Genomic DNA, 23444 nt, shown 5'->3' with positions numbered 1-23444 from the left:
ACTTCCAATAGAGTCCTTTGATGGTTCGGCCTGAAGTTAATGTTTTCCTATCGGAGAAAACCAGCAGATTAACTAAGGTGCACTTCGAGTGCTGCAGATTTATCTGCTTTACCCTCAGCATAATCTGCGCGCGGTTGCGCAGAGCAAAATACTTTCAACTTTGCCTTCCTGACTCTGAACTGTACTTTATAGCTTGCCTTTATCAGTGCCTCCAAGTACTCTCCATTTATAGGAGGTAGAAACGGTTGCTTCTTTACCTAAGGTTTCTCTTCTTCAATCACCACCGGAGTTATAAATGGTACTGTGATAGTAGCATTTCTTCTCCCCCTTTCCGTCTAAAAAGTCCACAATATAAGAGGTATCTCCCTAAATTCCGACCGACAAGATGAGAACCCGACAGATTAACATTACTGGCCTTTTTCATCATCCATTTCGTAACATCTCACGGCTTCCTCGGTATACATATAAGGATTTATGTATCTTCATCTTTTCATTATCTTTAAGGCTGCCTATGACATCATAACCAGGGTAAAACTGTAAACGGCCATGAGAGAATTCAGTATCCCGATGAAATTGATAACAATAGGTTGACCTTGACCAATGTGCTAAGATAAAAGCAGCAGGATTTCTCTCGAGACCGTTCGACATCAACAACGGTCTAATTTTTTGAAAAGTTTAAGTTTGAAATTAGGACAATATCCCACTGTAAGTCGTAACTGGAGTTCTCCAATTGCGGGACATGTAGAGACTCCATTTTTATCTGAAACCAAAAAGCTTTTAATTTTACATCACTAACTTATTTTCTAAGAATATGAACCTAAATGTAGCTGAAAATAATGGTGTTCAAAAAAAAATATTTGATTTTTCACCATTTTTTCACTAATTATTCAAAAAAGGCACCCTTAAAAATATGATTTTATCGTAAATATTCTTGATAATTTTGTAAAAAATCATATCTCCAAATTTCATAATGATCGATTTATTACTTTTTGAGCTAGAGAAAACAAATGGGAAAAATTTGTTTTAAGGAAAACACCTTTGAAAAGAAAATTTTTTTAAATATCCTTTTTGGATATGAAGACATTTATCAATCTTGATTGCGAACAAAATAGAGTTATAACAAGAACAAATGCACTCGTAGAAGGGGCTGACGCCAAGTATTTATAAATACACTATTTACATAACGCTTCCAGATTTCGTAAGGACATAAATCGACTACCTCCTAGGTGGTGGACCCTGAGCCTGTACCCGATAATCGTTCGCTTCTGCCACTATGAAATCTAAAGGACCCCGAATTTGGCGTTGAAATTCATACAGGGTATTCTGGGATAACTAGGCTAACTATCTAAATAAGAAAAGGATTCTGAAAACCTCCTAATGAGGTATCCCCCCTTAATTGTATACATGACGTGTAGATTATTTTTTTTGGGAACAATGCAAAAGCAAATGGCGACCACACAGCTTCTCTTCAACAACGTTTTCCTTTTTGGAGGTTCCGCGTCCGAACCAATTCCAGCTAGAATTTTTAATTTGCGGTGATAGAAATGAATTTTTTTTTATTAGACACATATGTGCACAGCTAGAGAAGTAAATTTTCGACAAAAATCGCTCGAAAATTATTTATTAAAAACAAAAACTATGCAATGTATTGCAAAATTCTATGTACACTATGCAAAATCCGTATTAGTACACTACACATTTTACGATTTTTTCGGATATTATTCGAAATTAGTACTAAATATGTCAAAAGAAACATACAAATTTTATTGTTTACAGTGTCTGCAATTGTCTAACAATGCGAAATATTAGCTGCGATCACTATCATTAACAGGAATGGAATTTCTTGCTCAAGTTAAAACAAAATTCGTATTCGTACACCCTGTCGAACGGTTAAAATATGCTTTTACTACAATATTTGTTGTGCCACCCTGTACAATTTCAGTTGTTAACTTCAAGTAAAGTGTGATAAGCAATTTCGAGCAAAGCATAGTTAAAAAAAAAAACGATTTATAAAGGGTAGGAAATCTGGTGAACTGCTTAATAATGAGCGAAAATTACTGCTGCAATTGCACAAGGACGGCGAATTCTTAAGGGAAATAGGAAAAATTTTCCATAGAAATCATTCGACCATCCAAAGTATCGTTGCGATTCACAAAGCCACCGGCAGAATCCAAAAGACAATACGAAACCGAAATACACTGGTTTTAACAAGACGACAGCAATCCTTTATTCGACGCAAATTTGTACAGGATAACATTGTTAGTGGAGTGAAATTAGTGGCACTTATCGACGATCAATACAAAATAAAATTAACTCCGCAGAGTGTTCGGAATTACTTGCAGCGACTTGGCTTGCGCAGTTGCATTCATCATCATCATCATCATCAACGGCGCAACAACCGGTATCCGGTCTAGGCCTGCCTTAATAAGGAACTCCAGACATCCCGGTTTTGCGCCGAGGTCCACCAATTCGATATCCCTAAAAGCTGTCTGGCGTCCTGGCCCACGCCATCGCTCCATCTTAGGCAGGGTCTGCCTCGTCTTCTTTTCCTACCATAGATATTGCCCTTATAGACTTTCCGGGTGGGATCATCTTCATCCATACGGATTAAGTGACTCGCCCACCGTAACCTATTGAGCCGGATTTTATCCACAACCGGACGGTCATGGTATCGCTCATAGATTTCGTCATTGTGTAGGCTACGGAATCGTCCATCCTCATGTAGGGGGCCAAAAATTCTTCGGAGGATTCTTCTCTCGAACGCGGCCAAGAGTTCGCAATTTTTCTTGCTAAGAACCCAAGTTTCCGAGGAATACATGAGGACTGGCAAGATCATAGTCTTGTACAGTAAGAGCTTTGACCCTATGGTGAGACGTTTCGAGCGGAACAGTCTTTGTAAGCTGAAGTAGGCTCTGTTGGCTGACAACAACCGTGCGCGGATTTCATCATCGTAGTTGTTATCGGTTGTGATTTTCGACCCTAGATAGGAGAAATTGTCAACGGTCTCAAAGTTGTATTCCCCTATCCTTATTCTTGTTCGTGCTTGTGTTTGACCAGTGCGGTTTGATGTTGTTGGTTGATTCGTCTTCGGTGCAGTTGCATTGCTGCTCACAAACCATTTATTAGTAACGTCAATAGAAAAAAAAGTAAATTTCGCAAATAAATATCTTGATAAGGATTCCCGCTTTTGGAGAAGGGTAATTTTTTCAGACGAGAGTAAATTTAATATGAAAATATCTGACAGGCATGTGCGAATATGGCGTGAAAGGAATACAATACTCCTTATAAACCTTATACCGACTTTCAACCATGGTGGCGGTTCCGTAATCGTCTGGGGATGTTTTGCTGCTCTGGTGTCGGCAATTTACACTTTGTCGATGGTATAATGGATGCCAAACAATACATTTAAATTTTAAAAGCTAATTTGCATGTCCGAAATTTGAACATCCACCTAAAGTACATATATCAGCAGGATAATGATCCAAAACATACTGCACTTAATACGCGCCTTTGGCTGCTTTATAATTATCGAAAACGGTTGAATGTGCCTCCACAAAGTCCCGACATTAATCCCATAGAAAATGTATGGTCTATTTTTAAGAAAAAATTAAAATATTATAACATAAGGAACACAAAAGACCATAAAATCGCTTTGCATACAGATTAGAAAAAAAAATCATCAAATTTAACAAAAAAACAAGTCGGGAAACCTGAAGCTGGACGCTTCAGGTACGAAAGATTTTGTGTATTTCTTAGTACGTAGCACGTAATATATCCATATATTATGTGAGAGTATCCACCTTCGGGTAATATTGACATTCATAGTCTTCAATTTTCAAAGAAGCAACAAATTTGAGGTATTATAACTTTGTTAGTAATAGTGCGATTTCCACCAAACTTGGTAAGATCGTGCTCTATATTATAGCCTATATCACTGCAAAATTTCATGGTACTATGATGAACTTAAGGGGGGTTTCTAACCAATTACAAAAAATTGTAGTAATATACTATTATTAACTTTATTTAAACAGATATCGGCATGGACGGTATTTCGGAGCCCAGGCACCATATAGTGGCAGCCTCTTGATTTTTTTCAGATTTTTCGGTTTGGTAGTTTCTGAGAATGGCCCCCTTAAAGAAGGGATCACTTTCAACCCCCCGCGCTCCCCACCCTTCCAACGAATGTCGAAACTAAGATCGACTTCGAAAAGTACTAATCGAGACCTTTAATTTGATACTCCACATGACTATATTTGATGAAAAAAAATTTTACACCCTCCTTTTGCATGTATGGGGACTTGCCCTTAAATTCGACGTAAAAGGATGTAATTCACTGTATGCGTGAGCGTTCACAGTTCCCACCTTTCCACCAAATTTGGTGTCAATCGCTATAACCGTCTTCGAGAAAAATGCGTGTAACGGACAGACAGACCGACAGACAGTAAACCGATTTTAATAAGGTTTTGTGTTTACACAAAACCTTAATTAGTTTAATCTATGCCAAATAGGCTTAAGGCAATAAAAAGACAGAAATGAAAGGGCGCACAATTAATTACTAAAAATAAAATTATGTTATGTTTTTTTAATCCAATTAAGTGTACGAATACGAATTTTGTTTGGATCAGAAAATGAAATGTTGTTTTTTAAGGTTTTGTGTAAACACAAAACCTTATTAAAATCGGTTTACTGTCTGTCTGTCTGTCCGTCTGTCTGTCTATCTGTCTGTCTGTCCGTCACACGCATTTTTCTCGGAGACGGTTATAGCAATTGACACCAAATTTGGTATAAAGGTGGGAAGTGTGAACGCTCACGCATACAGTGAATTACATCCTTTTACGTTGAATTTAAGGGGGGGTCCCCATACATGCAAAAGGGGGGTGTAAAATTTTTTTTCATTAAATATAGTCATGTGGGGTATCAAATTAAAGGTCTCGATCAGTACTTTTCAAAGCCGATCTTAGTTTTGACATTCGTTGGAAAGGTGGGGAACGCGGGGGGTTGAAAGTGATCACTTCTTTAAGGGGGCCATTCTCAGAAACTACCAAACCGAAAAATCTGAAAAAAATCAGAAGGCTACCACTATATGGTGCCTGGGCTCCGAAATACCGTCCATGTCGATATCTGTTTAAATAAAGTTAATAATAGTATATTACTACAATTTTTTGTAATTGGTTAGAAACCCCCCTCAAGTTCATCCTAGTACCATGAAATTTTGCAGTGATATAGGCTATAATATAGAGCACGATCTTACCAAGTTTGGTGGAAATCGCACTATTACTAACAAAGTTATAATACCTCAAATTTGTTGCTTCTTTGAAAATTGAAGACTATGAATGTCAATATCACCCGAAAGTGGATACTCTCACATAATATATGGATATATTACGTGCTACGTACTAAGAAATACACAAAACCTTTCGTACCTGAAGCGTTTAGCTTCCGGTTTCCCGACTTGTTTATGTTTGTATATTACTGTTTCCAATAAACAATGTTGTTCCTTGTAATAATTGCTCACTTTTATTTGATTTGGTCTAATATTTTACAGACACTTTCCAAATTATTGCTTAAAATGATGATGTACGAATACGGATTTTGCATAGTATAATTCCATGCAGAATGTAATTAGAAATTTGTTCGAATCATAAGTTCGGAGAACTTGTAAGTTTGTGTAACTTGAACTTGAATGTAAGTTTGTGTTTAGGAATGTAAGGGAGCCATCAAGTGGATGGCTGACCGGGCTAATTAGAAAAAAACTTTCCTTCTCTGTTTCTGTCCCACGGACCACATTGTAAATGTACGGTTACATTGTAAATGTAACGGTTACATTGTAAATGTAAGTATTTTGGAAGAAAACCACAAATTTTTTTAGAAACGAATTTGTTTATATATAAATCATTCGCGCCGATTACCTTGCTTTTGAAAAAACTATTCCCCAAACGAACATTGGGGAATCCCAATATTACGGTTGATGTTGACGTATGTCAACATGCACTTTTGGCACGAACTGTGCCCATGCCCACTAATGTGTCAAAAACTTCACCTCAACTGAGAGCCTGTATTGACAGCTAGCATCTGCTGCACTTTTCCCGTACGTCAGTCTGATTTGTGTTTTCGGTGTAATGTTTCTCCATTGCTAATCCGACTGTGATCGTCACTTACATTCCATTTATTGCAATGCAAAAACTATCGTTGAAGTGTGTTTTCATAATTCCAATTTGTGCGCGGTGTGCTAATGAGTGGAAACAATAGTGGTTAGTGCAAGAAATAGATAACTGGGCTTGTGTGAAAATTAGACCACCGGCCATTTGTTTGACTGAAATTGATTTTTCTTCTTCGCATTGTTTTATTATGTTCAGTGTAACGTTAATGAGAGAAGGAGGATAATTCGATAATGGGCGGATGAAAAATAGGGCGTTTTATGCTTTCAAAGTGCATTGTCCAGTCGGAACAGGTGAGTGAGGGTGAATACGAAGTATTGAATTAAAGCAGTACTTGGTGTGGTCCTAAATGTGTGCAACAGAAACAGAATTGGGGCAGGTCAATGCACTGCTTTATTTAGCTCTAATGGGGCGGAATTTTGTAATGTTAGCAAAGAGCTTCCATCATGCTAGATCAGCCTCCGCATCTCATTCGTAGAACGTTTTTAGCGACATCGGCTCCGCTGCTTTCAGCTGACATCGTGTATGCCTTTCTCTTCCGGATATGGTAGGACTGTTCCGAATTCTAATCGACAAATATTTCCGGAAAAAATACTGCATCCAATTTGTTATTGCCAACAGGATTACGTTTAATTGTGCCGCCGTTTCAGACCTTCATTTAAAACCTAAAATTCTAAAGCTTTAAATTTGTCTTCGTCCACGGACTAAAGAAGGTTCAGGTTCACTTCTCGTGTCAATTAGTGCAACCAACCCTCATTTGCCGGCTTTCGTCAGAGGTGACACATGAAAAGAAAGAATGAAGTGTCAGGAGACCTCTTTATATGAGCGAATTCGCCGAAATTGTAGCTTAATTAAATTAAATCAATCCATTCATGTTCGCCAGAAAAAAATGTTTTTCAATATAATAACGGAACTAAGAGCATATCGACTAGTTTAGCATCAAATTTAGGGATTGGCTTCGCTCTCCACTTCTATGCAGCGCTTGAGCTCCAAACAAACACGATACAAGTATTCTGGTCAGGAAACCAGAAAATTTCAAAATTGATTTCGGCTCCGTATATCGAATCACGATAAATTTATAGCGTTTTAGATTCATTGAGTTTAAATGTGAAATTTATTCAGTACGGCAAAAGCACGCGATGAATCTCCAAAGTTATTGTAGGGACGGAGTTCACTCAAAGTACTCCCTGCTTGCCATAAAGGCGATAGTGTTAGTTACTAGTCTACAATAGTAACTTTTTCTTCTTCTCTTCTTTATGTTTCGACACGGACACATTTTTGAGCTACGACCGTTTACTTCTCTCAATAAAATGATTTCATTCCCTAATATGCGCAAGCTCCTCGAATGTGGTCACCCTTTAAGGAGATCAGCGACCGGACATTCCGGAGTTAAGCAAGATAAGGTGGTGTAGAACTCTAGGAAGCACTCCTCTCTTTCTTGCGGAACTGTACTATTGTATCCTGATAAGTCTGCCGGAAGTAATCGTGAATCTAGTGTCGGATTTTACCTAATACTAAGTGCCAAGCATTTAGGCTCGGACGATCCTACCTACTTAAAAAACTAAAGGGCGCTTGTGGTGGTGGCCGGCGATAGTTCAATGGGAGAATCCATCGAGAACTCCACGCAACATCGAGCAGGTACTTCTGCATGGTTTGAACCAGACTATGCGAAAGTCCCAGGAGATCAAGGGAAGCCGGGAGGGATTTAGGTACAATACTTGTAGCTAACAATATGGAAACTAGAACCACCTGCTCGAGATGCTAACTTTCTTTGATTTCCCGAGCCAATGGCTCATAGTTCACCTTTTCACGTATTTCTATTCGATGTTGCTATTATGGGAGATAGCAACATCAATAATATACGCGGGGCGACCCGTTTTGTCAACTAATAGCACGTCAGGCTTGTTTTGCGGTATGTGGCGATCAGTCAGAACTTGCCGGTCCCAACACATGCTGTAAGCAGAACTATCAAGTACTACCTCAGGCTCATATCAGTAAACTGGACATGTTCCTGTGATCAGTCCATGCTTGTATGCAAGGTTTGGATGGATAACCTTACATACAGCATTGTGCCTGGTAATGTATTGCACCGGTGCCATAACAGTGCAACCAGAAATGAGATGGTCCAACGTCTCTAACACCAAATCAAACATTCTGCACTGGTCGTTCTCCAGCCGTTGTTTCATGATGAGCTTTTTATAAACTCGGGTGGGGATCACACCATCCTGAATGGCACACATGAATCATCTCAGCAAAGAGCTCCCCAGCACACAGCCATTGGTTCAACAAATGGAAACCGACAAATGGCTGCCACAGACAATCCACGTGTTTATCGAGTATTGCCTTCGACTTCCATTCATCGATTCGCTCTTGGTCCGACTCGGGGACTCGCCTATTCTTTGCTGTAAAAATAAGCGCGGAGCGAGTAGACTTGGCGATGATGTTGTGCCGCCACGTCAACTGCGCCCCTACCTCCGATGTCACGAGGCAGGTTCATCCGCTCCACAGCAGACTTTGGATGATGCATTCGGAATTTGGACACAGTTGTCCGTATCCGCCCCTGGTCGGTTTTCGTCCACGGCAATATTCTGAATGCATAAGCCAGTGAATTGGTGGACCTCGGCGCAAAACCGGGATGTCTGGAGTTCCTTATTAAGGCAGGCCTAGACCGGATATCAGTTGTTGCGCCGTTGATGATGATGATGATAAGCCAGTGAAGGGATAGCGAACACATTCAATGCGTTTATTTGATTCTTTCCCAAGAGATGCGATTTTTGCACCAGCTTTACACGTCGCAGGAATTCGGACAGCAGAGCATCCTTCAGATACCAACTCGAGCATGGGTTCCTTGCAGAATTCCTAGGTGTTTATAGAAGTCTGCCTCGGTTATAGCTTCGATGTGGAGGTCACCAATGCTATGTCCGGCATGCGGCTCGTGACGACCTTTGACACTTGTCTAATCCAAAATCCATCTAAATATCACGGCTGAACATGTCTATTATTCGCAACAGACTTCTAAGATGGTCGTCAGTACCAGCATACAGTCATCTGAGTACATCAAGTGTGTCAGTTCGCACTTAGCAGGTAGGCCATACTTTATTGCAAAACCATGCCCTCTAGCATCATTCAGTAGCCATGAAAGAGGATTCGATGGCATACAAAACCAGAGGGAACTCAACGAATCCCCCTGGAAGATGCCCCTCCATATACGGATGGGCTCTGAGGTATTAGCACCCTCAGATGTACGCACTGATAAAGTGGTATGCCACCATTCCTTGACTGTCCCCAAAAACTTTGTTAGTTTTGGATCAATGCGATACAAATGTAGGACCTTGATTAGCCAGGTATGCGGAACGCTATCGAAAGCCTTGGCATAATCGGTACAGTAACTAAAAAGGTTTCTTTGGCCTCTACTTGCATGTCCTATAAGTACCGAGTCGATAATGAGTTGCTCTTTACAACCCCTTGACCCAACTCGGCAGCTCTTCTGCTCCTCGGACAGAATGTTGTTGGTCTCGAGGTGCGCATTGAGCTTTGCACTAATAATGGACGTAATGAATTCGTTGAAGGTTGGCAGGCAAGTAATCGGCCGTCTGCAGCGTGTCCTTCTTAGGGATAAGGTAGGTAATCCCCGTATTGAGGAAGGGTGGAAATTCCTCCGGCCGATTCATGACCTGGTTTATGCTGTGTGCCAACCGACTGTGTACACTGGTAAATTTCTTATACCAGAAATTTTGCAACCGATCCAGACTTGGGGCCCCTCCAGTTCTTCGAGCTGTTTATGGGTCATTAAACTTCCTCTTCGGTAACATCCGCAAAATTCATGCCAGGCGTATTGGCATAGCGGGGGCCTTCAGCTTCTACGCAAGCATAGTGATTCAGCTAAGCGCGTGTTGATTTGTATGGAAGAAATTAACAATGATCTGTGGATATTAAGGGATAATAGTGAACATTTGCTGTGCATTGATCTCATATAGTAATACAGAAAGAAGATTGGAGTGGCGTAGGTCCAGTTTGCTTTTAGTGTCGACAACAAATCGTAGCAACGCTAACAAACGACTAGATGACGTTACCGCCATTAGCAGAAAACAATATTTATAAAGATAGCCAAATGGCTTCTTGCCAGTAGTATTCAATCCATACAGAGGACCTTGTGCATTTTAATTTGATTAATATTGGACCCCCAAAGTCATTCAGCTAATATCATGACTCGAAAGAACAAGTAAATACGCAAAAGTATACTACATCCCGATAATTCGTATGCTCAAGGGACTGACCATTTGGTACGAAATATAGGGATTACGAATTATCGGAGCCCAAACTAAAGAAAATTAACTCTGGGGACCGGCAAATTTGTACGAATTAGCCGGAAATACGAATAATCGATGTACATATTATCGAGATTCCATTTAATTCCATGCCATTGTTTAGTCTATTCCCATTCTGTACTGAATGAGAACTCGCTAGCTACGATGGACATGAACAGCTATGTGAATTGGAGATGATCCAAAAGTCGACGGTTTTAATATCGGCCGCAACCTTATCAACATTTTTCCTAACGATCTCCTGCTGCCGATCGAGTTGAAACTTGTTTCCCCTTTGGGAATGCACTATACAGAGAAAGAGGTGTAAACATCAAATTATAATGAATAGATTCTTTCTAATTCTATGTTACTGTCTTTTTTATTATGCAAATTCAACCGACTGCTAATTGGAAGGGACAGTACTAAACATTGAAAAAATATAATAATAATATAATATAGTTCAAACCGTGAAATATTAGATAAATTAAAACCAAACCTAACCTTCATATAAGTTAATGTTGCTGACTTCAGTATTAGGTTGTGATTTACATAAATGTCAGAAGTGAAAGGAAATACCTTGTCTCTGTGCTCGGTGGCATTTTTATTTGGAAAGATCAGGTGTCCTTCCAGTTTTATTAAAGTATTTTCTGATGGCTCGAGAAAAAAAGTTGACCTCCACATCCCCCTGGTTTCTAATTTAGCATCATGGAACCCATTCCTTATTTAGCCGTTTTTTGGCTTCATCAAAAATTTGTTCTGGAGGCCGAAGAAAATGCGGGATATTAAGTTGGCTATAAAATAGTTTCTTACGTGAAACAATTTTCATTTACCGTCCGATAATAATTTTTTTTTCAATGCACTGCGACAGTTTACTTTATTCTGTGCACCTAAAGCGTAATTGTTAAATCTTCAATTGACTGTGGTGTTATTGATCTGATGAATGGATTGAATTAATCATTGACATACATTAAGTCAATGATTAATTCAAATTCAAATTACCTCATGGCAAATTATGCGCTTGCACACTGTGTGATGAGGCAGTGGAACATGCAGAAATCTGCAAACTTTTTCATCATAACTCGAATGACCCAAGCCGTATTTCTAAATTATTTGCTCGAATGAAATGCTTTTAGAGTTTATGTTAACGTTCAAATTTTTACAATCTCTGGCTGTATTGTCACCTTTGGAGAACTGTTTCTAAATTCCATTAAACTAAAAATTAAGCAACAAAATGTATTCTGCTATTCATTTGGGTTTTTATTTAGGTTCTTACTTTACTTTCTAGCTAACTTCTCCCTAACGTGTCAATTTTTTCTATGATGCTACAACCCAAGATCCCCCTTTGATTAGGCATTGCATGACCATTAGGATTTCAAATTTTGATATGGGTAACGGCTTCTAATTCGTCGTAGAAGGAATACAACTCCCGGTTGTACCTAATTCACCATATAAAGTCCTCTGTATTAACCCTAAAATCCTTTTGAGATATTGATTACTAGCTCTTCGTCTTAATTCATGTCTTGATTCCATAACTGAGGATCGACCAAATTTTATATACTTTTAACTTTGTTTTCCAGTGTATATTTTTATTTTTTGGTATTGGCATTATGCATACTTTGAATTCGTTCATTCAGCTGTTACCCGTTAGGGCTGTTGGCTCTAAAACACGGAACTCCCCAATGCGTTTGAAACTGGAATAAAGTCAAATTTCGTTTAACTGCCATTTGCTTTCTAGTTGGTGCCATACCTTTTGTTTTATTTTTAAGCCAATACCTTTCATTGCCCCCATCAATCACCGATAGGGTATTCACTTTTGAAAATGCCCAGTGTATCCATATTATCCACATAGGACACTTTCCGACCAGCTAAGTAGACAAGTTAACCCCCGCCCAAGACGTGCAAAGTGCCCAGGGAAAGTGAATTCTTTGGGCGAGTGTCGACTCCAACCCAAGTGTTCACAGGCAGAGGGCGAAGCAGCAAGTTATTTTTTTTTTCAATCGTTAAGTATTGTGATATAATAGTTAGTTAATATAGCAATTTGTGACACATATTTTCTAAATCCCGTAAAGTTAAAATGAAAACGCCAGAAGAGACGACGCAAGACCCTATTTCTGCGCTCTTTCCAGCCCTTATTTCTCTTTTATGTCGGTTGTCCCTGCGGGTTGCTTCACGTCGCCATAGGATGTCCACGGACACAACGGAGGCAGGTCCCTCAGTGCGGGTGCCACAGTTTTGGCGTACGAACCCGGTAGCGTGATTCCGCTAGTTCGAGGAACAATACAATACAATCATGCACCAGGTTGGACAGAATTCAGCTTGCCTCCGACAAATTCGAGGACAACTCCTACAAGAGGCTGAAGGACTAACTCATTAAGTGCCTGTCGGTAAGTGAATCGCGCGAATCGTAGTTGGCGAAGTAGACAATGGCAGCATTGAACATTGACAGAGATAGTCGATGCTTTCAGTTCGGGAAGTAGGACTACATCATCGTCTAGATCCGACCTCCGAAAAGGGCAATCGGGTAATAGATAAGTCGTCAGAATCCTCGATGACATCCCATTCCACTCTCCACTCACTTAGTCGAGGCATATCATCAAATCTCTGTAGCTCGCAAAGATATTCCAAAAATGGAAATACTCACATTCCACTCCATTCTGGGGTACAAAAGCTCCACTTTTGTTTCGTTTATTTGGATGATATTTTGGTCGCGTCATCCTCTGAGTCCAAGCATTTAGAGTACCTCGGGTTCATTTTTTAACGTCTCCTTGAGGTCGGCCTACCCAATGTTAGGAATTGCAAATTCTTACAACCGCAGGTGAGATTGCTCGGTCACGTGATTACCTCTGAAGGTATCCAACCTTGAGATGATTCTTGGATATGTTAAACTTCTACCATTGTTTCTTACCAAAGACCGCCCACCATTAATAGATCCCTAACTCTTTACGTTTCTGGCCCGAGCCTACCTAGGCATTTGAGACCATCAAGAAACAGCTGGTGGAAGCTATACTTCTCGAATTCCCTTAGCAAGATGAATTCCTAGCCGTTTTCGACGACAGACATTGTCGTACGTCCTGCCCTTCACTTAAAGGTGAACCACATCTGCCCGCCATTGAAATACTTTTCTAAGTAACTGAACCCCACTCAACGGCACTACAGCATTTACGATTGTGAGCTATTAGCCGCACATCCAGTAATTTATAATCACCGACCCGGGAATTCAATTCGACTTTTCCCTTTTCACAGATTTGGCGGCAAACTCCTCAGGTTTAGACGCCACTATACAAATGCGTAGCACCCGCTAAAATGGCCCAAGACGACCCTTCTTGGTCGAAAGTCCTACTACTCGCGATATCGATGTTTTTGAAATATCGATGTTCCTTCCAATTTATCACTGTTTTTGGCATCGATGTTTTGCTTGTGATATTTTTTCATTATCGATGGTTTTTGTCTGATATCTCGGCTCAATATTTCATTTAGCACACATTTGCTGTTATTGCAGATGGAGAGATTAGTATAATAATGGCTGTCAAATTAACTTTCGGTAAGAAAAGCATACTTATTGCTTTGCCCATCTACTAAACCTTTTAGCTCTATCGAATGTCTTCCAGAGCTAAGACGTTTATTAGAATAAATAAGAACATAGCCAGCTGATTTAGAAGCAACAGTGATGAAATGGAAGTGATAGGCTTAGAAAGAGGACTGACAACACAACTCAAAAAACTTTAATTCAATCTGTTTCCACAAGATAGAATTCCATTAATTGTATGGCTTTGGGTGCTTTGGGAAATCAAAAGCAGCATTCATCATCATCATCAACGGCGCAACAACCGGTATTCGGTCTAGGCCTGCCTCAATAAGGAACTCCAGACATCCCGGTTTTACGCCGAGGTCCACCAATTCGATATTCCTAAACGCTGTCTGGCGTCCTGACCTACGCCATCGCTCCATCTTAAGCAGGGTCTGCCTCGTCTTCTTTTTCTACCATAGATATTGCCCTTATAGACTTTCCGTCCATACGGATTAAGTGACCCGCCCATCGTAACCTATTGAGCCGGATTTTATCCACAACCGGACGGTCATGGTATCGCTCAAAGATTTCGTCATTGTGTAGGCTACGCAATCGTCCATCCTCATATAGGGGGCCAAAAATTCTTCGGAGGATTCTTCTCTCGAACGCGGCCAAGAGCTGTAAGCTGAAATAGGCTCTGTTGGCTGACAACAACCGTGCGCCGATTTCATCATCGTAACTATTATCGGTTGTGATTTTCGACCCTAGATAGGAGAAATTGTCAACGGTCTCGAAGTTGTATTCTCCTATCCTTATTCTTCCTGTTTGATCAGTGCGGTTTGATGTTGTTGGTTGATTCGTCTGCGGTGCTGACGTTGCCTTGTCTTGCCTTCATTGATGTGCAGCCCAAGATCTCGCGCCAATTACCGCCTGCTCGATCTGGATGAAGGCAGTTTGTACGTCTCAGTATTACAAACTTCAATATGTCAGCGCTGCCTATGCAAGCAGCAATATGTGTCGAATTTCTTCAGGACTTCGTATTACTTTTCGAGCCAATTCAATCTGCTACTAGGGCAGCATTTGATGATTCTTCTAAGTCCTTCTTATATTAGCATGAATCATCGTTAAGTTCTGAAATCAAATTTGATATCAGAAATTGAATACAGCTTATGGAAGGGCCATCGTAAATGGGTTCAAGTAGCTCGGAAACTTCGGCCTGGAGTAGACACCCCGAATCCAATGCTATCCGAATTTTCGACTCCATGTTTGAATTATGGACTTAAATCGTGAAATATTTGCGTTATGGCAACATATTGTTAACTGCAAGAAAAATTGACTTTTGAGAGAAACACAACATGCGCTTCTTTTTCTTTCATTACCTTCCTTTCTGTTCGTGGTGCAGACTCGAAAATAGAAATGAACACTGAACTGCTCGGATAACAAACACACTCCATACTCAAAGTTGATTAATATATATGTTTTGGAATATCGATGCTTTTGTTCGATGTTTTTATCGACATCGACATCTTCTAATCCAAACATTGATATTCGCTGACGTCTTTACTTTTTGTCGATATCGCAGCACTACGCAGAGTTGTTATACGAGGAGAACCTGACACAGCCTAACAATTGACATTAGGTCGGACCTTAGCACCACCGGATTGGTGCTTCTGCTCAAGGACGTATTGCGGAGGCTGAAGTCTCCATCATCCGCTAACCACGAGAAAAACGTGGCCATCGTGCCCAGGGGTCTCGACTCCTGTACGTATGTCCTAATTAGGACAGACACTGCAGCCATCTTCGAGGTCCTCGGGGGAGGCTTATACCATTTTAGCCTCGACGTCGGAGTCACACTGAAGAGGGTCTCCCTGGTCCGGTCAAAGCCTTTCTTTCCAGAAGAAATTGAAGCTAGGAAGAGGGGTGCGTGGCGCGACCATTCTCGCTGAAGCACTCGTTGGTTTCTCTGCAATTATTCCACTCTAAAATGTATTATTGCAATGTAAAAACTTTTTACTTCATAACATTATTTATTTTTTCCTATCAAATAAATATTTTTTTTACATTTTCAGAATTGCTGAAATGGCACCTACAAAGAATCCAAAGTTAGCACGGAGACAGACAGGAACTGTCCCTAAAATCACAGCAGCCCCACCGTGCACATCGGCGGCATCATTGTTTGCAACAAGTGCTCCGGCCCCAAAATCAACAACTTCTATCAAAGCCTCGCGTTCTGCTTCATCAGGCTCATCACAGAAGAACACTGAAGTCGTTGCACCAACGAGACGCGAACTAAACGACTTGAATGTAAGAATTTCACTTTTCAAAATAAACAAAATCAAAAAATTTCAATACGGGCACGTTTGAATAGGATATTTTTGATTTCTATTTGTATTGTGTAATACTAAACTTTACCCGGCGGGATGATCCTCGAAAGTTATTGAAATATTACATTTCTGAATACTTTTTTTCGCCCTTTTTAAGTCAAAATTTTTTACTATTTTCTCAGTCAACTAGCGTTGAAGCTTTCATTTTTTAGGAACAATCAAGCTTGATTCCTAAATTCACCCTATTCAAACTTTCCACAGGTGTGAGTTGGTTATTTATAAACATACATTCAAACATGCCCGACGGAAACTTGTTGTATTCACTTGTCTTAAATATATCCACCGGTCGCCATTGTAAACAGGAAATAAATAAACATGACAGACATTCCCGAATTTTCAAAACTGCATGACGTACAGGGATTAATGAATTGGCAAAATAATTTCCCATTTAACGTAAATTTCTAAAAATATTCCGTCCTTTTGTATTCAAGAAAACGTCACATGTTGCATGCGCACACGAATATGTAGTTCGCTTTCCAACATTGCGTTCGATACTCATCCCGCAGTCAATCCATTGAAATTCTCAGTCTTTTGAGTCAGTTCGTTTCTAATGGGTATCTAAAAATATCGTCCCGAACGCGAGGTACAAATAATAGGTGCGCAAAGCAGTTTTCGGCCAAACGAGGCATTTTTCGACGCATTACGAAAGAGTTTGGTTCGACCTAAGAACGTAACGAAATTTACTATTTTTACTATTTTTTGTCCAACAAGGATTGTACGAATTTTATGTTTAGTTCGGAATAATTTTGTGAATGTGTTTTATGTTATTTATAATAATCGGTGTGTTAATAATCGCTTTTCCAATCATCAAGGACTATTTATTGTCGGTGGCTGAATCATCTGCAACGACAACCAGCTCGAAACGATCTAATAGTAACGAGCAATCACACTCTGAGCAATTGGATACTACGTGTTTTGAATTAGGTAAGTAGAATATTACTGCGCATATTGTCAACCTAATGAATGGCAGGAAATTCTCGAATTTAGATCCTAAATTAGAAGTTGTACAACGCAAACTCCTTAAATATCTTACACCAATCAGAATCGGATAATTATTGTAGAGCATTCACTGTCACATCAATCACCGGCTAAAAATGTAAATTTTTTTATGCCTGAACGCCTCCACGCGGTACTTTCTTGTCGAAATTTCTTTTTCTAGAATAAACTGGGGGCGTTTTTTGCTATTTAACGAATTTGCAGCAGATTTTAATTATAAACTTCTGCTTTGATTTTTCGACGCGATTCCCCAAAAACTAAGAATGTTTTGCTTCTCAGTTTGTTGCCTCATCAATGGTTCTTAAGTTTTTTTGGTGCGCTCATTCCTTGAAATCAATGTTAGTATGCTTTCGGTGAAACTTGTTACTTTGTCCATAGTATTAGAAAAAAGCAAGGCATTCTCGTCCTAGAAATTTAAGCTTGGTTTTGACATAAGCTTCATTCCTCAGTTGATATGATCACCTGCATTAATATAGAACTCAATTTTCCCTTTCCAGATAATTTAAATTTACACGAAAATCAGAGGTATTGTTGGCCTGTTCGACCCTTACCAAGACGTAATTCACCAAGTAGAGACTACACCAGTGATTTACATTCTGCAACCGCTCCAACCAACCATAACATTCTTTCCGTTAACTATTCAACTAACAACGCATCTGGTCTAAGTTCTCAAGCTATTGGTGTGGTAATCCCAACAACACCAAATTCAGCACTAAATGAAGATAATTATGCGTCAGTGAATAGACTGCATCAGTATCAACAAAGCGCAGCGTCAGCATTAAATTCAGTTATTAATCATCAGCATCAGCAGCATCATCAATCCGATATCAATCAAACACTTGCGAATCTCGACAGCGAACTGACGTGGGAGCAACGACTGAATTTTATTCAATATTTCCTATCGTTGACTTCTAAAACTCTTAACAAGGTAAATGAATGAAATTGAATCTGCAGTTGCCGTTTAAATATATGCACAAGAAATCAATGCGAAATTGCTTCAAGTAGTAATTTTATTTTCTGTTATTTGTGACCAAAGGGCAATAAAGAAGCAATTTGTGGTTCGGAAGAAGTCAGAAGTGAAGACGAAAAATCTGAAAAAATGGTTTACGAGCCTAAATCCGAACATTTTATTAACTCAGCCAGCCTAGAGGATGTTGAGCATCATGAGGTGATAAATTGTTGTGATGTGTTGCGTGTTGTTTAAACTAACCTTGAGAATCTAACATACACATGCAGCCCCGTAAAGGATAATTTCTGCTTATCTGTATCCTTAGTTTTGTACTTACTCGTACATTCATTTTTGAGACTTTCCTTAACAACCCTTCAACGTTTCAATAATTTACGTTAAAAGAATTTGCAGCCCCTCTACTCGTAGCGAATATTTTTGGGACATCTAGAAAAATGTTGCATAAATTACAATAACTTGCGTGTTTTCTACATCCCGATCGAACAAAATAATTGTATTCTTCATTCTCAACCATTTATTTTACGAAAATAGCATTGTGGGAAACGCACTTATATGCAGACAATATGTATATATATTGGCTTGTGCCTAGATAAAATCGTGAAGACACTGCGACAAGTTGTGAACAGTACAAATGCTTTTATCAGTCTATCGAAGAAATGGAACTTTTTTAAAGAAAAGGAATCTATTAAATGTTTTGTCGATTCCTAACTTCACACAGCCCAGCAGAAAGTATGTAAAATCTATTGAAATCAGTCGTTTGATCCCGCAGAAGCAGCTCATAATATGCACTTCATTATACACGGAAATTCCTTTCAATTAACATTTTTCGTCGTCGATAAGTCGCATGTATCTTATCGACTGCCAAGTATGTTAAACAATTCGGGAAACCGGAAGCTCGGCGCTTCAGGTATGAAAGGTTTTATGTATTTCTTTTATAAAGAAATTTGAATGTGAATTTCTCCCATTAGTACGTAACACATAATATACGCATATATTATGTGAGAATATTTACTTTTCGGTGATATTGACATTCAAAATCTTGAATCTCCAAGAGAAGTGACCTATTATAACTTTGTTAGTAATAGCGCGATTTCCACCAAACTTGGCAGGAACAAGCTCTATATTACAGCCTATATTGCTGGTGGTGGGATGAACTTAAGTGGGGTTCTGCAGCCAATTATTGAAAATTATAGTAATATACTATTATTAACTTTATTTTAAGGGATATCGATGTGGAAGGTATTTCGGAGCCTAGCCAACATATAGTGGCAGTCTCTTGATTTTTTTCAAATTTTTCGGTTGGACAGTTTCAGACCCCCCGAACTTCCCGCCTTTCCAACAAATATCAAAACTACGACCGGCTTCGGAAAGTACCAACCGAGATCTCTCATTTGATACCCCACATGATTATATTTGAAGAAAACAAAATTTACACCCCTCTTTTGCGTGTATGAGGACCTCTCCTTAAATTCGACGTAAAAGGATGTAACTCTCTGTATGTCCGAGCGTTCACAGTTCCCACCTTTCCACTAAATGGTGTCAATCGCTACTAGTCTCCGAGAAAAATGCATGTGACAGACGGACGGGCAGACAGTAAATCGATTTTAATAAGGTTTTGTTTTCTTAAAAAACGTTGAAAGCCAAGTTAGACTCGATAAGGTATAACAAATTGAAAACTTAGAGAGGAAAGATCGATTTAAACAGTGCTGTCTTTTCCATTCTATTTCAGTCATTACGTCGACGAGCTTGTTCAAAATGTAATTTTAAAGACCGTTCATTATCGATGAGTTGATATACTCAGCGTAAAAATGCCCCTGAAATAAACATGCTAGTTTCCAATCATATTTTCTTTATCGTAGTCGATTAATCTTCAAAACGAAAGTCATTTGTACCATATCCCCAAATGTGGTGTTGATTCCAACACTACCCGTCGTCTGATATAAAATTGAAAACAAAGTCTATACTTTTTGACTTTAGTCTATATAGTTTCCGGCTCTTCGAGACTGCGGATAACAAGCCTCATTCTTGCAAAGGAATTTAGTTACTAAGCGTCATTGAATTATATTCTTTGATCAAAAAATGATCTTACTGGTAAACTAATAGAACATAGTTCACGATGTCCCTAGTGAAACGGTTGTAGGCAGAACGTCTATGTCGCCAACGATTCCTGACCTTTAGTAGTAGTGTTATTTGTAATGTTTCAATTGTTAGCTTTCACAAGACGTTTTTAAGCTTTATCAATTCAGTTTGACGAGACCCGAATAGCTACTGCTGTTGAGATTTTATTTAGATACTCTTATGCCATGAAGCTGACACTGATCCGGCGCAGAATGGCATTTGAGCAACAGAAACACCTGCCGGCGATATATCAATATTGTCATATCTTAGAAGAATTTTGTAGGGTTTCATGGACCCCTCTACTATATAATGACTGAAATTGCCACTTTACAAGGGCCTTCAGCCATCTGGAGAATCCATGATAATCACAGGCTTACTAAAGTTCCTAATTCTGGCTATCTGAGCAGGTTTATAAATTACTGTGAGTTTCACCTTGAGCCTTTTTGGCTGAAATTTGTGGGATGCATTTCCACTGTGAGAGAGACCTGCCATACCACTCTCGATCGAAGCTGCAATAACATCGCTGTCCTATAACATGATGTTCTTACACGCCTTGGCCCCGGTTTGCTTAGACAGTTAAAATTGCTCCAAAGGTGGCAGAATCAGGTACTGCCGCAGCTATTTTTAGCAATATGGTTTCCTGAGGTTGACCGGTTCTTCATTATCAAGTGCGTAAATAACTTCCGTCGGAGTGGAACTGGTTAAGCTTAGGCTATTTTCTTAACTGTGCTGCTGTGAACAAGCTGATTTAGTTCGCGAGCCGTTTAGAAGCATACACAACGCTGGGTATTCGCAAATCTATCTACCAATACCTCTAGAAATCTGTTCTTCTTAATGCATGTACAGCAGCTATAACAAGACATCCTACAAAAGACCTTGACTATCGGTTGATCTTTGTGAAGAGAAATCTGACACTGAATACTTTTACTACTTCTTGTGAATGCGACAGTGGCTGTGGTTGTCGATTTGATGGGCAGGTAATGGTAGTTACAATCACTAACAAAGTTCTGTTTGATTTTTCAACATCGGAATATTTCAACTAGCTTGCTAATTCTGGAGTGGGAGATTTCGTATAAAAATTGAAGAGTGCCGAGCTGAGGTTGCCCTAAACTGTGTCATGGCAGCAATTTGGCAGTCCAAATTGAGATTCCACTGGGACCTCCATTGTCTTTCCGCGTGTTTTACAGAAGTTTCAGATCCACTGTCTCATAGGCATTCTTTATGTCGAAAAATAGAGCTGTTACGATTCTTTTGGCGCTTTTTTATGGCAGCATAGTAGATGAAAATGTTAATGCATGAAGCAATCAAACTGAACCTCCTTTCCGGGACACGACAAAAGTCCTCAACAAATACTATCTTCGCCGATACTATCTTTTTTTGGAATAGTGATCATTTAATGCCGAACCATGTTGTATATATATAGTGTTGTAAATTATACCATGCCTCGTTAAGGACTTCCGGCAGCGTCATTTTGCCCTGCTCGCTCCGCGAGTTGATGTGTTGGACTTAATGCCGCGAAAATCAACGACGGTACAGTTTATGTGCTTGCGTTTATGAAACACATTCTTTTAACTATGTTTGGTGAAAGGCTGTATTCCAGATGGGGTAAAATCTTATAAATTAATTAGCGAATATCTTTTTTATCGCTAATTATATAGAAATGTTTGTCTTCATGTTCCCGTGATGAAGCGAGCAAGTTGCGTGATGAACACAGTCAATTGTAAACCCTTTAGAAAGCGTCAGTTGGTCATGATTTTGTGTGATTTCATGATAGAATCGTGGCCGTCACAGCAGTTGATGTTGGTACTTCCTACGATATTTGAACCGCACGATCCACCGATTTTTCACGTCGTCAGTGGTCAAACTAGAAGCAACTAAGTGTATCCGAACAAAAGCTCCGTGCGAAATGAAGAAGAAACATGTCCGCGAGCCCCAGTACGTGAATCAAAAAGGGGCTCTCTCATTACAATCGCTCGTAAGACGTGAAAAAAGTTATCGTCCAATCCAAATGGATCGCGTCAAGTGGACAAGTGAACCCCCTCCCAGCAAATGAAACGCTACCCCTTATGGTGAAGTTATCCTCCAACGTGCAAATTGCCCGCGGGTAGTGAAGTCGACGAGTACCGACTCCAATTCAAGTGCTCGTCAGGCTTTGGGCGGAGACAATTCGCAAAAATCGCCCGGAATGAGATATATGTATAATAATTCGTAATATCGAATCTCAAAATTAAAAAGGAAACGCCATAAGAGACAGCACAGGACTTTTTTCCTCCTCTCTTTTCAGCCCTCGTTTCTCTTGTGTGTTAGTTGCTATTGCGGGTTGCTACGTTTCGTTGTAGGATGTCCACGGACAAAAGGGAAGCAGGTTTCTCAATAACTGTCGTGTCAGTATGGGTGCCACCATTTGGATGTAAGACCCCGGCAATTTGCGTGACGATGGACGATAGTTTGAGGAACAAGCGAGTCTTTCTAAGACCTCCTATCATAATAAATTCTACTTTAGCCGCTTCAACCCATGCAGCTTGCTCCTTGGGGTATTTGATGAAAGTGTGTTGGTTGTGTAAAGTTAACAGCTGAGGCGACTGCCATCCGATGTCAAATCACGATATAAATCCCACTGCTACCAGTGCGATTTAGCCGCGACCTTCCGTACGACAGCCTTGATCTCTAATTACTGGATCTGGATACTGTCTTGTACGTAAAGGCTTAGTACATTGCCTTTTAGGTTGATAGTTTGCGGAGTTCCTTAAAGGTGGTTATTGCCAATAATGACTATTCTTCTTATACAGAGCATTTTTTAATTCTAACAAGTTTATGGAATGCTGTGAAGCTTTTAGAAAATATCTTTATTGATAAAAAACTATTGTGAAATCGAAACATATATATTCCTTTTTTTCAGTACGCCTGTTCTTGTAAAACACAAAAAGATAACAGCAATAAGAACGTTAGCACTTTTCTTCGTATAAATTTTAATTAAAATAACAACAATAAATTCTTCTTTACTCTCTT

The 23444-nt window shown here is 39.5% G+C and overlaps 1 protein-coding gene across 3 annotated transcripts in view; it reads left to right on the top strand.

Annotated features, from left to right (window-relative positions):
- The first annotated feature begins 6090 nt into the window (after positions 1 to 6090).
- The window catches only part of LOC119650374 (putative mediator of RNA polymerase II transcription subunit 26), a 38081-nt gene continuing 20727 nt past the window's right edge, over positions 6091 to 23444 (top strand). The window contains exons 1-6 of one of the 3 annotated variants that reach the window (XM_038053109.1): positions 6094 to 6251; positions 6357 to 6451; positions 16040 to 16274; positions 17167 to 17278; positions 17848 to 18278; positions 18387 to 18518. In XM_038053109.1, the coding sequence (XP_037909037.1) occupies positions 16050 to 16274; positions 17167 to 17278; positions 17848 to 18278; positions 18387 to 18518 (900 nt within the window). In that variant the 5' untranslated portion in view covers positions 6094 to 6251; positions 6357 to 6451; positions 16040 to 16049. Of the gene's footprint in view, positions 6452 to 16039; positions 16275 to 17166; positions 17279 to 17847; positions 18279 to 18355; positions 18519 to 23444 lie in introns of those variants that run through there. The other 2 variants (XM_038053110.1, XM_038053111.1) reach the window with 2 other exon arrangements.

This window comes from Hermetia illucens, chromosome 2 (genome assembly GCF_905115235.1).
Source record: "Hermetia illucens chromosome 2, iHerIll2.2.curated.20191125, whole genome shotgun sequence".
Taxonomy (NCBI): domain Eukaryota; kingdom Metazoa; phylum Arthropoda; class Insecta; order Diptera; family Stratiomyidae; genus Hermetia; species Hermetia illucens.
This window is presented reverse-complemented; position numbering and strand designations above follow the sequence as displayed.